Below are 13,060 nucleotides of genomic sequence, written 5' to 3'. Positions count from 1 at the left end.
AAGAATGTTAGTTTATTTTATCTATTTAACTTTCATTTCTACAGGTTGTCCCATCGAGATCCAGGATCTCATTTACAAAATGAGTATTATTTCCTCGCTCATTTCACTTTCTTACATTAAAGCTCCTACCAATGTACTTCAGAACAGAAAATGTTCATTTATTTTTGTGGATTCTTATGATTGTGGCTTACAACCAAATTTTTGATTCCCATAAAGCTCGGCGTAAAAGACCGATTAAAATGAAACTTTACTTAATGAACGATATAATCATGTGCTGACTGGACATCCTAAGACCCACTAAAGGTTATTGATAATTAAATCTGGGTCTTCAGAGGGCTTTACCCAAAAATTGTCATGGAAAGTTGAGTGGGAGAAATATTTCTTTTTAAATTTCTGCAAAAAAAAAAAAAAAAAAAAGAAACTCAGAAATTTCCGAGTTTTTTATTTGGAAAATTTTTTAGATTAATTACCCAATTTAAAACTTTTTTTTTTCTTTGCCAGAAATTTACTCAAACTTTTTTTTCTTTTCTACTTGCAGTGACCCTAATACGCCATCATAAAAGTCATTTCCTACAAGTTTTTTTTTTTTTTTTTTTTTGAAAAGTCAGAAACAATTCATCACAAGCTACTGAGGCAATTTGATTTTTCAAGCACTTTGTTGACTACATTATGCAGATTTTTTTTTTTCTTATTTTTTGTAATGAATCATTGAGTAGATGGTTAAAAATAGAAACATGCAATCAGTTTGAAATAAAACCTGCAACGCAACGAAGAGTCATTTGCCTCCGAATAGTTTCGGCCTCTCAGTGCCGACGTAGCTGTGAAGGTTTTCAATTAAAGCCGTTGTTTTTATCGGTGTAAGTGTGTGTGAGAGAGTGTGTTTTCTTCAGGGAGCGTGGGTTCTCCTGGGACTAACGGTGAGGTCTGCCTAGACATCATTAAAGCTCTGAAACGCATGATCACTGCTCCCAGGAGGAGGCGCACAGCGCAGGGAGAAAAGGAATCAATAGATTTATCAATACGCAGCTCGGTTCACAACCCAGAGGGGACGTTTATTTTTCCTCCCTCCCCACTAGGCTCCCTGGGTCCCTGCAGGAGGCCGGAGAACACTGCTTACACGCCGCTGCCTCTCCTGGAGGAAGGCGAGACGTTCGCGGCGCTGGCTGTGGAGACGGCGCTGATGGGTCTGGGCCAGCAGAGGGCGATGCCGGACGGCCTCTACGCCCAGGAGAAGGTGTGTCGCAACGAAGAGCAGCTACTGGCCAAGCTCCAGGAAATAGACCTGGACGAGGCGCTGGTGAAGATCCTCCGGAAGCAGGCCGCGCTTCTGCTGGAGGGTGAGTGAGGCAGCCGCAGCGTCGCCACTACAGCCGGGTTTCATTTATCTTTAAACACCTCTCAATTTTTTACATTTTTCATTTCGTGTGGCCAAACATCTGCAATTCAAGAATGACGCAGGTTGGACTTATGTATATATAGAGACTTTATTTGAAATCGGGGTACGATTATTACCCACCTGATTTTCTGACAATGGAAAATGTTAAGTACAACACAAGGTATTCGTCTCTTTATAACCAAGCTTTTAGAATAAGTACAACGTTGTTTATCCAGAGATTTTTGCTGGAAAGTCAATTTTGCTGCACCGAAATCAGCTTTTATGCAATCTAATAAACTTGGCTAAATATTAGCGAGCATTTTGTAAAATAGCAACCGCAACTCCATTTTCATGCTGAAAATAAATTTGTTCAATCAATTAATGTCTTTCTTTTGACATAGCAAACGTGCAAATGACTTCTGAAGTTTTGGATCTATGGTGAATAACACCCATTTTCCTACAAAAAAAGAATAGCTGTAGTCCAGTTTCAGTCGACAAAAAAAAATCCGTAAAGTTTTAGTCAAGCACCACGGCATCTGTTGTCGGTCTCCTGCAACCGTATCAGCAGCGCTCATTAAGGCCCGGCCGTCAAAGAAATCATTTTATTGTTAATGAAAACGTCGCTAGTAGGCTGCACTGACTTTTATTTAGAGGTAACAGAAAAAGGGGGGGGGATGTGTATAAATGCAAACCACACTTTATTGGTTTTTATTTGCAGAAAAAAAGATCAAAACCATAACCATGTTACCAGAGTTTTGTATTTTCCAGACACATGGGGCCATTTTATAGCACAATCCAGTAACTATGTTATCTTCAGTTGCTATAAAATGGTGTATATATCAAATAGAAGTAATTTGATGTCTTTAAATTTTACCTGTCTCTTTAAGAAACTCCTGCTCTTTCTGTAAATCTGCCTTCCGAAAATCATGACTACATGGCTCCTGTATTAACCTTTTAACAAGATTTTTTTTCCAGCAGTTCCCCCAGGTGTTTGCTAATTGCTTCTGGCTAGTCTGAAGGGGCTGAGTGGGGAGTGACAGGGAGGGGCTGCTCTGTAACTTCTGGTGCTGTAAGGAGGAGCTTCGTCCTCTAAGGCGGCAGTAGGTGAAACAAGTAGTTTTGGACAGCTGAGTGGTTGCCATGGAGATCAAAAGATTTCTTAAACTTTCTTAAAAAAAAAAGAAAAGAAATTAAGGCAACACTTCAGGCATGTTTTTGATGAGGGAATAACATTATAGCATGATGTAACGCTCAAAACTGTTTATTTCTACAGAACACTGCCCCTTAAAGTCACAAAAAGTGCATATAAAACTCAGTCACGTTGCTGCTACGCTAAGCTAACTTTGATCCTACTGTACTGCACACACGTTAGCATGATACCAACCTTCGCTAACATGTCGTTTGCTCCGTAAGCTGCTAATCTGCACCGCGAGCATCTGTTTGTGCCTAAACACTGTGTACCTTAGCATGAACTCAGTGCTCCCTTCGTTTATTTATTTACACTCTCTAGTGTTTGCGATGCTAATTTACACGTGTCTGTATTGTTTGCTCCTCCGGGGCCGGCTGCCGTTGTCGTGTACATATCAGTGTGTGTGTGTGTGTGTGTGTGTGTGTGTGTGCGTGTGCGCGTGTGCGCGCGCGTGTGCAGCGATGGCTAAAAAAAGCTTGCGGCTCGTCACGGTTCAAGCCTCCTTTGCTCTCTGTCCCACTAATGATAGAGGTGGTCAGCATGAGGCTCGGTTATCCCCGGTTGGTTGTGATTACGAAGGAGACGCTCACAGGAAGTGACTGCTCATACATTAACGAGGGAAGGATGAAGACATAATGCATTTCTCTTACTTTTAGACAATGGCTGGTAAAGGAAGTGGGTTTTTTTTCATTCACACAAAACCCACTAACAAGTATTGTGTGTTGACCCCAAGCTTGACCTTTCTTCTTGTTGTTCCACAGTCCAAAAGCAGGTGAAGATTCACAAGACAATGGATTTTGCCTCATTATGAACTTTATACTTGATTCTGCTTGTAATGAAGCCCATAAACAATGATGGTGGAAAAGACAGTTTTAGGGTTTTATGCAGCAGTTCAAACTTCAATTGAAAAATATTTTATTGATCCCAACGGGAAATTAAAATGCAAATAACTAAACCAAAAATGGTTAGATTTTGTGTGTATGTGGTGTGAAATGTTTAAAATTCAAATTTGATTTGCAGAGAAAGGACAGTTTCTCCTGTCTCCTCTAATTGAAGATTTTCTGCTGAGTCAGCAAAGAAAAGCAGGCAGGAAAGTAAGGGTGACATAAAAAAAAAATCATTAAAGAAATCACATATTAGCAGCAGCTAAATGTAGGAACCAACACTGCAAAAACACAAAATCTCACCAAGTATTTTTTTTGGTTTGGTTTCTGGTGCAAATATCTTATTAAACTTGAAGTAAAACCAAAATAATTTACTTTTCAGCAACATATCGGATCTTGTTATAAGTCAATAAGTCCTTAACAATTTTTTTTAAAGTACTATCTATAAGTAAAGTAATCTGCCAGTTGAACTAGTGCGTTTTTTAGTACTTAGCAGTGAACTATTTAACTCTTTCAATTTCAATATTCAGCAGTTTCTGAAAACGACAACTTCCTGGTCGTTAAGAAAACATGCTCTTAAAGAGACAGTCTGTATTGTTCACAAAAATAAGAAAGTAACGTGCTGCTGCTTTTGGCCTGTGTTGATTGTACTTTCATATCTTTGAGCACATATGTGCACCTGTCTGCATGAACAGACATTAAAATATCATGTCTCAGAGTTAGGACATACTCTGATGTTCGTCTGAGACGCGTTCCCCCGATAACGGACTTGTTGACACCGTCTGCGCGCTAAGCGTCCCGTCGGCGGCTCCTGTCTGCTCCGGGCTGTGACCGTTCCCCCCTCTGTTTGTCTCCTTTCTTCCAGCCGGTCCTTACAGCGGTCTGGGGGAAGTCCTCTACAGAGAGAGCGTCCCCATGCACACGTTTGCCAAGTATCTCTTCACCTCCCTGCTACCTCACGACGTCGAGCTGGCGTACAGCATTGCACTCAGGGCCATGAGGTGAGTCGTACGCCTGCTAGCAGCTAACGGACGCGAGGAAATAAGACAGTGGCTCTGAACAGTGAACATGAAGTTTGGCTTCTTTTCTTTCCAACTCTTAGAGAAATAAAACGAGGCTTAGACAAGCAGGCAGTGGAAATTATTATTAATATTTATATATTGGTTATTGTCATTTGCAGACCCAGTTACAGAAGCAGACATCAAAAACGATGTTGTCAGTTCTGTGAAAATCCTCTCTAAACTCAACTCCCCCCCACCCCCAACCTTTGGTTTTAAAGAGTCATTGTCATCAGTTGTTGCTTTGTGACTCCACCCTGCTGGAATTGCATCACTAACAGCCCAAACTGACGATGAGTTCATGTAAAGCTGTGAGGTTGTGACGTGAAGACGGCGTCCCGCTGTGACTCGGCTCTCCTCCCACCCCCCCGCACCTCCAGGCCTCCTCTGCTCCGACGCTGCGGCTGATTTAGAAGCTGGCTGAGACCTTGTTTAATGACAAAACCTCCTTTTGCTGGAATATTCACTGAATAATTGAACACTGCAGAGAGGCACTTTTACAAAAGCGTGTGAATAATAAATAAATGCCGCTGGTGTTCTCACCGACCGCTTCTCTGGCCTATATTAAACTGCACTGATGCTTTGTTTTTCTGTAATGAAAAAAAAAAGAAAAAAAGCCAAATGATTGAACTCCAGCAGCTTCAGCTGTGATTTGGGCTGCAGAAAAATGTAATTGTTCTATTTAAGCCCATCCACTTTTCAGAGCTCGCAGCCTGAAGCTCAGACCTGAGCTCAGGTGTGCAGGTGCACAAAGAAAAGCTATCGATTGATCTTCTGAAGGGAGCTTTACACTCTGATAACTTCTTTATCTTCACAAAATGTTGTCGTTAGTGGAGAAATTATGTTTTGATCTAAGGAAGAACTACAATAAAAGTTTTCCTTTTCTCTCAGGTTGCCGGTACTCGAGTCCACGCCCCCTTCAACTGACTTGTCCCGCCCTCAGCACATAGTGTCGGTGGTGCCCAATCGCTACCCTCGCTGGTTCACCCTGAGCCACATAGAGAGCCAGCAGTGTGAGCTGGCCTCCACTATGCTCACAGCTGCCAAAGGTACACACAGACACAAAAACACCAAAACCTCCATTTCTCTACGGTTTAGACCAGAGGTGGGCACCGCTACCTAAAAAGCTAGCTGTGCTAAGCATAGATCTAAACACTAAAGCGCTATGCCAGTGGTGAATGCTATAGCGCTAATAACAAACAGTAGTTGTGCTAATGCTAAAATGCTACACTAACACTGTACTTGGTGGAAGCTAATGTGCTAAAGCACTAATAATAAACACTGGTTCGGCTAAAGTGCTACATCAACACAATGCTTAGTGGAAGCTAGTGCGCTAAAGTGCTAATCATAAACATTATTTCCACTAACTCTAAAGCGTTACACAAGGGCTAAGATATAAAGCTGAGGAGAATTCAAGCCAGGGTTGACCTTGAACATCTCACAGAACTCTGTTCAGTCCATTATGGCATCCCAAAATTGCTCTTTAATTTAAAAATGTCTATTTTTTTCCCAACTATTTAGCTTTATCTGAATCAAAGGCAAAAAAAAAATAAAAAATGGCTCTAAGCGTTCTAAAGGTTTGCGTTTGAACAGCCCAGTAAAAGTGCAGACTTAAATCCAACTGAGAGTCTTTGGTAGCTGATGTTTGCAGATGCTCTCCATCCAACCCGACTGAACTTGGGCTGATTTGTAAAGAAGAAAAGTGCAAACACTTCAGTTTATGGATCTGCACAGGCGTCAAAGACGAGCGCCAAGAGACCCGCAGCTGTAATCGCGTATCGTTATGTTTCTACTTTACTGCTTTGTCACACAAAGTCACAATAAAACACACATTAACAGGATGTCCACCTTGTATGACACTCCTACAGAACGAGCCCCCTCATCTTCTTCAAGCTGTAAACTTAGTGACTTAAATGGTGAGTTCACTGCGTTGCTTTTAGCCGCTCCTCAACAAGAACCTCTGTGTTATTAGTCAGTGGAAAGTTTGGGTGCAAAGACTAAACGTTGCCGTTCAGCCGCGACCCAACTCTCCACACCACAGCGACAGGAAAACCAGACGTCTGTGTCAGACTGTGGGTGTGAAGATGCTGAGAAAAATGCAGCGATGGGTTGTGAAAGTGGGCAGGCGGGGGACGATAGTATAAGGATGCTATTTCAGAAGGAAGGTTTGGCAACCACCTTTCACTTGGATGTAACACACCTACCATGTTCGTGTTGGCTTTGCCGTGTTACTCAGGTGACGCCTGCAAGCTCCACACAGTGTTAGAGTCCATCCAGAAGAACATCCACTCTTCCTCTCACATCTTCAAACTGGCTCAGGACGCCTTCAAGATCGCCACGCTGATGGACAGCCTGCCAGACCTCACGCTGCTCAAGGTTTCCCTGGAGCTGGGCCTCCAGGTAAGCGGCGCTCAGGCAGAGAACCCCGCGTGCACGCGGGCGCTCCGCCGCGCCGACTCTCTGCTGAACCTCTCGTGTCCCGCAGGTGATGAGGTTGACCCTGTCCACGCTGAACTGGCGGCGGAGAGAGATGGTGCGCTGGCTCGTCACGTGCGCCACTGAAGTCGGTGAGTTTGGTTTCTGCTACCGAAAGAAATCCTTAAAGGAGGAAGTCGGTGGCTGCGTTTTCATTGGCCATATAATTCCGCAATTTGACGTTTTGAAAATAAACTTGCAAATTAAAAAAAAATTTAAAATAGATTCACGAAAAAGTTTTAGTGCAAGGAGAAGGTTTTTTTTTTTCTTCTTCTGAAAGAAGAAGAAAAAAAACTGCTCTGCAGTTTTACAAACTGCTCTGTTGCAGTTTGTAAAACTGCAACGGAGCACAGCACGAGTTATATGATCAACAACCGGACGTTGCCATTGGCGCAAACCACAAAGACGACGACAGGAAGTAGCTAAAGGAACATGGTGCGACTTATTGCGTGAACAAACTCAGTCACGTGTGATTTTAATCACCTTTCTTATTTAATGGAAACGCTGCAATTGCAAAATAATGTTGTTTCTCCCAACATTGGTAGAATATCAACAAAGTTTTGGGAATGCATCTATAGATCATGAGGGAGGAGGTTAGAAGGGAAGATTCACTCTTCAATTACTTTTTCTGATGTCATCGAAATGTGGCGTGTGAAACGTAAAGCAGAAATTACAAAAAGGGAAATATTTTCATGACACCGTGTTAAATTAGAAGGACTAGAAAAGTGAGGAAAAGTCCAGCCACTCAGCATAAGCGTGTTTTTTGTTAAAATTATTCAACTTCGCCACTTAATTTCATATTTTTCAGACATTGGAAACTATATTTTAAATTGATAATATACATTTAGATGACAGCTGTATTGAAATACTCAAACACAGACAGAAGACACATGGAAAAGACCAGTAAAAATACATTTTCTAGCTGAGAAACTTAAACCAAAACTACACAACATTTGAATTCTTGATTGTCATTTATAAGTGAGTTAAATGTCTTAATACCAAACTGTAAGATGTAAGTTTGCCCGTTTCGTAGTCGTACATGCAGGTATGATGACTTCTGCTCTATTTTGGCTTTTCATACGAGTCTTGCTGCTGCTGCTGTTTGATGGAAACCACTGGAAAGAAAAACCCAACAAGCCCGCTGTGCCCTCTGGCTGCTGACAGATGGGAAAAGCAAACATCTTGTTAGAAATAATTCAGGGTGTTTGTGTCCTCACATGCTTGGTGATGAGAGCTACTTTCAAGAACCGGCAGGCCGGACCCTGCGCCACATTACAAGCTGGGCTCAGGGGGGTTCTTGGCGAGGGCTGAGGAGTGACCAGCACAGCGGTAATTACGGAACATTGTCGGCTGATTAAGTGGGTCTTTATGTTTGGACTCGGAATTCCTTGAAGCAGGCAGGAAGTTGTGTCCGGAGGGAAGCCCTCCTCCCAGATGATTTCATGTGAACGTAAAGGGAGTGACAAGGAGTCCCTGTTTGGGCCGGGGCCGGTTCAATGGAAGCATTGAGAACATTCCAGTTGGGGATACGGAGTGGAGACACGTCAGAAAATTACAGACAGAAAACCAGATTACTATAAGGTAAAAAAAATAATAATAATAATTCTCTAGGAAACTGATTTAAAACCAACAAGGTTTTTGTTCATTCTCTATTTTTTGATGCTCATTAATTAGACTTGGGCCTTTTTGGAATAATAAAGATTTCTTTATTTTGCTTCTTGGAATTTTTCCAGAAATTTCTTTTCACTGTAAGACGCCTGTGTGGGTGCTTTGTTGTTGAAGTTACTGCTTTGCATTAAAATTTGATAAGCGTGTTTTTTTGGGGAGTTTTTTTCACTTGGAGTTTCCGTTGGTTTGTATTTGACCTCAGTTCAGTGTAATTGACTTTTGGGAAGCCAACAACATAATCTACAAATTCTACTTTTCTAAAGTTTATTATATACCTTCTTCCAGTAATGAAAATTGAGCACTATTAACACTTTAGATCCAAGTGGATTTTTGAGCAAGAAAAATAAAACCAGAGACTGCTTTCGGACATTTTTGAGATTGTCAAAACAACAAGATTATGCTGTATGATTTGCTGACTGAGTCATCATCCAAAACAGAATATAATAAAAGACAAAAATCTTTTAATTGGGTACAGTAAGCTGGATCACTATCCAGAAGTTGGTCAGCTAAAGTTGGGTCCCTTTAAGAAATGTTCATGTACCCGGAGAAAAGTCAACCATGAATGTGGTGGACATACAAACCTTCACACAGAAAGGCCCTTTGATTTGAAACCAGGACCATTTATAAGTGAGCCAAAAGTGAAATCTATTCCTCCACCTTATAGTCATGTATTCCCAGTTCATAAGAAAAATGTTGGAAAATGGGGGGAAAAAAGGGAAAGACCAAAAATTATAACTTGAGGAACACCACAAGGAATGGTAAAAACACTTTATTTTGTCAAATTTTGCTCCATGACATTGTTGAATGCTAATGAGTCTGAGGATGCATTCACACCAGCCCCGTTTAGTTCGCTTTAGTCAAATTTCAGCTCGTTAGCCTAGAAAGTCTGGTTCATTTGGGAAGGTTTGAATGCATAATCAAACTCTGATGTGGACCAAAAAAGCTCACTTTGATCCGCTTACAAACCTCGGTCCGCACTTGGTTCAAGAGAACTCTGTTACAATTCAAATGCAGATGTGAATGTCCAATGGGCCGGAAACCGTTCCAAAGCAGGAAGCAGGGCATTCTGGGTAAATACCACCAAAACAAATGCTTGTGTTATAGAAATGGCTCGTGGTCAGACATAGAATGCAGAGGATGACCTACAACTTCTAAAATCTGATGCCACTCCATTTCATGAGGAAGAAATTTGCACCAACAGCCATGTTGGTGCCATGATGCACCAACATGGCTGTTAGTGTATCACCATCACAGGCAAGGGGGTAAACAAGTTTGTCTTACAAATGCAGTGTAAACACAAAACGCACCAGTTGAAAATGGTTCAATTGGGGACTAAAATTGTAACATTTGCTCCGAGTCTTTTGAGTCTACTATTAAGTCAAAGCTTGTGTTTCTCTTCCTCTGTTTGTAGGTGTGTTTGCTCTGGACAACATCATGCAGAACTGGTTCACACTCTTCACGCCGACGGAGGCGACCAGCGTGGTGGCCAGCACCATCATGTCCAACAGCACCATCGTCCGGCTGCATCTGGACTGCAACCAGCAGGAAAAACTGTCCAACTCCGCTCGCACCCTGGCGCTACAGTGCGCCATGAAGGACCCTCAAAACTGTGCCCTGTCCGCCCTGACGCTCTGCGAGAAGGACCACATTGCCTTCGAGACAGCCTATCAAATTGTACTGGACGCCGCCGCCACAGGAATGAACTACACCCAGCTGTTTACAATAGCACGCTACATGGAGCACCGCGGCTATCCCATGAGGGCATACAAACTAGCAACGTTAGCCATGACGCACCTTAACCTCAGTTACAACCAGGACACGCACCCGGCCATCAACGACGTGCTCTGGGCGTGCGCCCTTAGCCACTCGCTGGGGAAGAATGAGCTGGCGGCCGTCATCCCCCTGGTGGTGAAGAGCGTGAAGTGCGCCACCGTGTTGTCGGACATCTTGAGGCGGTGCACGCTGACGACGCCGGGCATGGTGGCGCTGCACAGCCGCAGGAACTCTGGGAAGCTGATGTCTTTGGACAAGGCTCCGCTCAGGCAGCTATTGGACGCCACCATCGGGGCCTACATCAACACGACACACTCTCGGTTGACGCACATCAGCCCGCGCCACTACAGCGAGTTCATCGAGTTCCTCAGCAAGGCTAGGGAGACGTTTCTGATGGCGCATGACGGACACATCCAGTTCACGCAGTTCATAGACAACCTGAAACAGATCTACAAAGGCAAGAAGAAGCTCATGATGCTCGTACGAGAGAGGTTTGGTTGAATGACCGAATTTCGTCCTGGGAAAATTGTCATGGAAATCTTACTGCTGTGATTCAGGACTGATGGCTCTAGTATAAGGAACAATGTCTTGAGGCCAAAAGAAAACTGGGATGTTAAAGTGTACTGAGCACGAGACGAGACATTTTGGCATCGGAATGACCGAAAGTATTGAAGATAAAAGAGGAATTTTCAATCAATAACAACCTTAAAGCAACACCAAGGGGCAGATGTATGAAACTGTGTGTAATGGGTAGTAACAATATTACGTTCCTCCTCCCTGGGTAGTTACAAAATAATAAACGACAGTATGGCTACTTTGTAGCAACTTTCGGAAATGTTAAACTCAGTAAAGGCAAAGTTTAAGTCTTAGATTATGAGTTTTCCTGTAGTGAGCCATGATATATTGGCAATAACATCGGTATTGGCCCATGTTAGTAATTTTTGAACATATCGGTGTTGGTCCGATAATTAGAAGTGGACTGACGTTAACAACTGATGATGATTTCCATCCTGTTTCTGTTTGTGTTTCTGGGAGGAGAGAAGAAGAGGTTCGTCGTGTGGCATTTGCTTGGTCATGTGACAGTGATAAGGATGCAGCGCAGGATTATGGGTATTCAACTGAAGCAGAGAAACAATGTAGGTGACGTGATAACTTTAACACAGTGTCGAAAGTGGCGTAAAATATTTGTATTATATATAATTATTGTGTATCGCAGCAGTATTAATATCAGATATCGGCTAAATCCAAAAATTTTATTAGTGCATTCCTGTGATTCCCATTACTGATTGTCAAAACATTGACGTCACTGGGATGAGCTAGCGTGAATGAAAATATTTAAACATCTTGCCGATACTTAAGTCAAATAACTTTCTTGCCGAGTTTTGCTCACTGAGGATGGCAAGGAATGAACATTTTTGTCAGGACGATTGTTATCTAGTTTGTGTTGAGTGCACCTACTCAACACAAGAGAATCCGAATCCCAGTTTATATCTCAGATGAGTTTTCTCAATAGATAATTGGAAAACATTATGCAAATTTAACTTTGTATATTCCGGAATTGTCAACAAAATCATGAAAAATACCAGTCCGCTAACATGCTAATTGTGAAGCTAACTTTTTGGCTTAGTCCTTTAGCATTTTTGCTAACTTTGAAAAAGTTTAGCGCACTTAACTTCCCCTTAATACATTTTTCTGGTTCAGTTCTAAAGCGCTAATTTAATTGGCTGTTGTGTAAACTTTAAAGTTTTACGTTAAGTTAAACATCTATGTTGAAGTTTTGGTTATTAACATTTATATTCATGCTCTTATTTTGAAACAAGTGAAGACTGTTTATACAGCAGGTCTGTTATTGACACCTGGTGTGTATCACCATGGCTGAATTTATCGCGTCAGTGGATTAGCGTTAGCTTCTGCTACATACCGTGGTGGTATAGTGGATTAGCATCAGTGGAACTAATGTTTTAGTGTTAGCACAACTAACTTTTTAGCTTGTGGTCTCCACCACTGAAAATTACCAACCAGCACCTCCCCGGTGTAAAAAGTGATGAGTACATTTAGATGTAAGAACATCCAAATCAAAATTTGTGGATTAATCAACTTCGTGATTTGACCTAAAACTGAACAATTTTGATTCGATGTTGGTGGCATTTCAACCATATGAGAAGGAGTAGAGGTAGCTTTAGTACACACAGCGTTCCTGCATCTGATCCCTGGTGTGGACGTGTAAGGCGCTGAATTTTTGAAGAAGTATCAGTAGTACCGTGATGTTCTGTTCTTTCCCCTTATGTGAAAGCGAGAGCTGCTGAAACGTCTGCCTTTGCACTCCTCTGACTCCCCTCATCCAACGCCCACGGCCTCAACGAACGGCTTTAAACCAAATGGTGCAACGCCATCTGAAAAGACGAGTACCTCTTGTTTAAAAAAACAAAATCCAGCTTTACTCCTTTACTTCCCCCCTTCCATGAGGAAATGCCGAATCGGAGTTCATTTTGCCGCCCCCCCCCCCCTCCCCCCTCCCGGCTTCGCGGCGTGTCCTACGTTCTGACTGCTGTCGTGAACACATTGGTCGCCATGGTGACGACGCTCACTCATGCAGAAGCTGTCATACATTCTCAGGGATTTCTCTCCAAAAGCAGAC

General features: G+C 42.4%; 1 protein-coding gene across 1 annotated transcript in view; it reads left to right on the top strand.

Moving 5' to 3' along the window:
- zswim6 (zinc finger, SWIM-type containing 6) overlaps nucleotides 1-12,921 on the top strand; it is a 47,591-nt gene extending 34,670 nt beyond the window's left edge. The window contains exons 9-14 of the mRNA XM_044096718.1: nucleotides 1,077-1,337; nucleotides 4,314-4,449; nucleotides 5,398-5,555; nucleotides 6,743-6,906; nucleotides 6,992-7,073; nucleotides 10,061-12,921. Coding sequence (XP_043952653.1) covers nucleotides 1,077-1,337; nucleotides 4,314-4,449; nucleotides 5,398-5,555; nucleotides 6,743-6,906; nucleotides 6,992-7,073; nucleotides 10,061-10,923 — 1,664 coding nt within the window. The 3' untranslated portion in view covers nucleotides 10,924-12,921. The remainder of the gene's footprint in view (nucleotides 1-1,076; nucleotides 1,338-4,313; nucleotides 4,450-5,397; nucleotides 5,556-6,742; nucleotides 6,907-6,991; nucleotides 7,074-10,060) is intronic.
- Nucleotides 12,922-13,060: the final 139 nt, after the last annotated feature.

This window comes from Gambusia affinis, linkage group LG17, assembly GCF_019740435.1.
Source record: "Gambusia affinis linkage group LG17, SWU_Gaff_1.0, whole genome shotgun sequence".
Classification (NCBI taxonomy): Eukaryota; Metazoa; Chordata; class Actinopteri; order Cyprinodontiformes; family Poeciliidae; genus Gambusia; species Gambusia affinis.
Note: the sequence above shows the minus strand (reverse complement) of the source record. Positions and strands in the feature narration are given on the sequence as shown.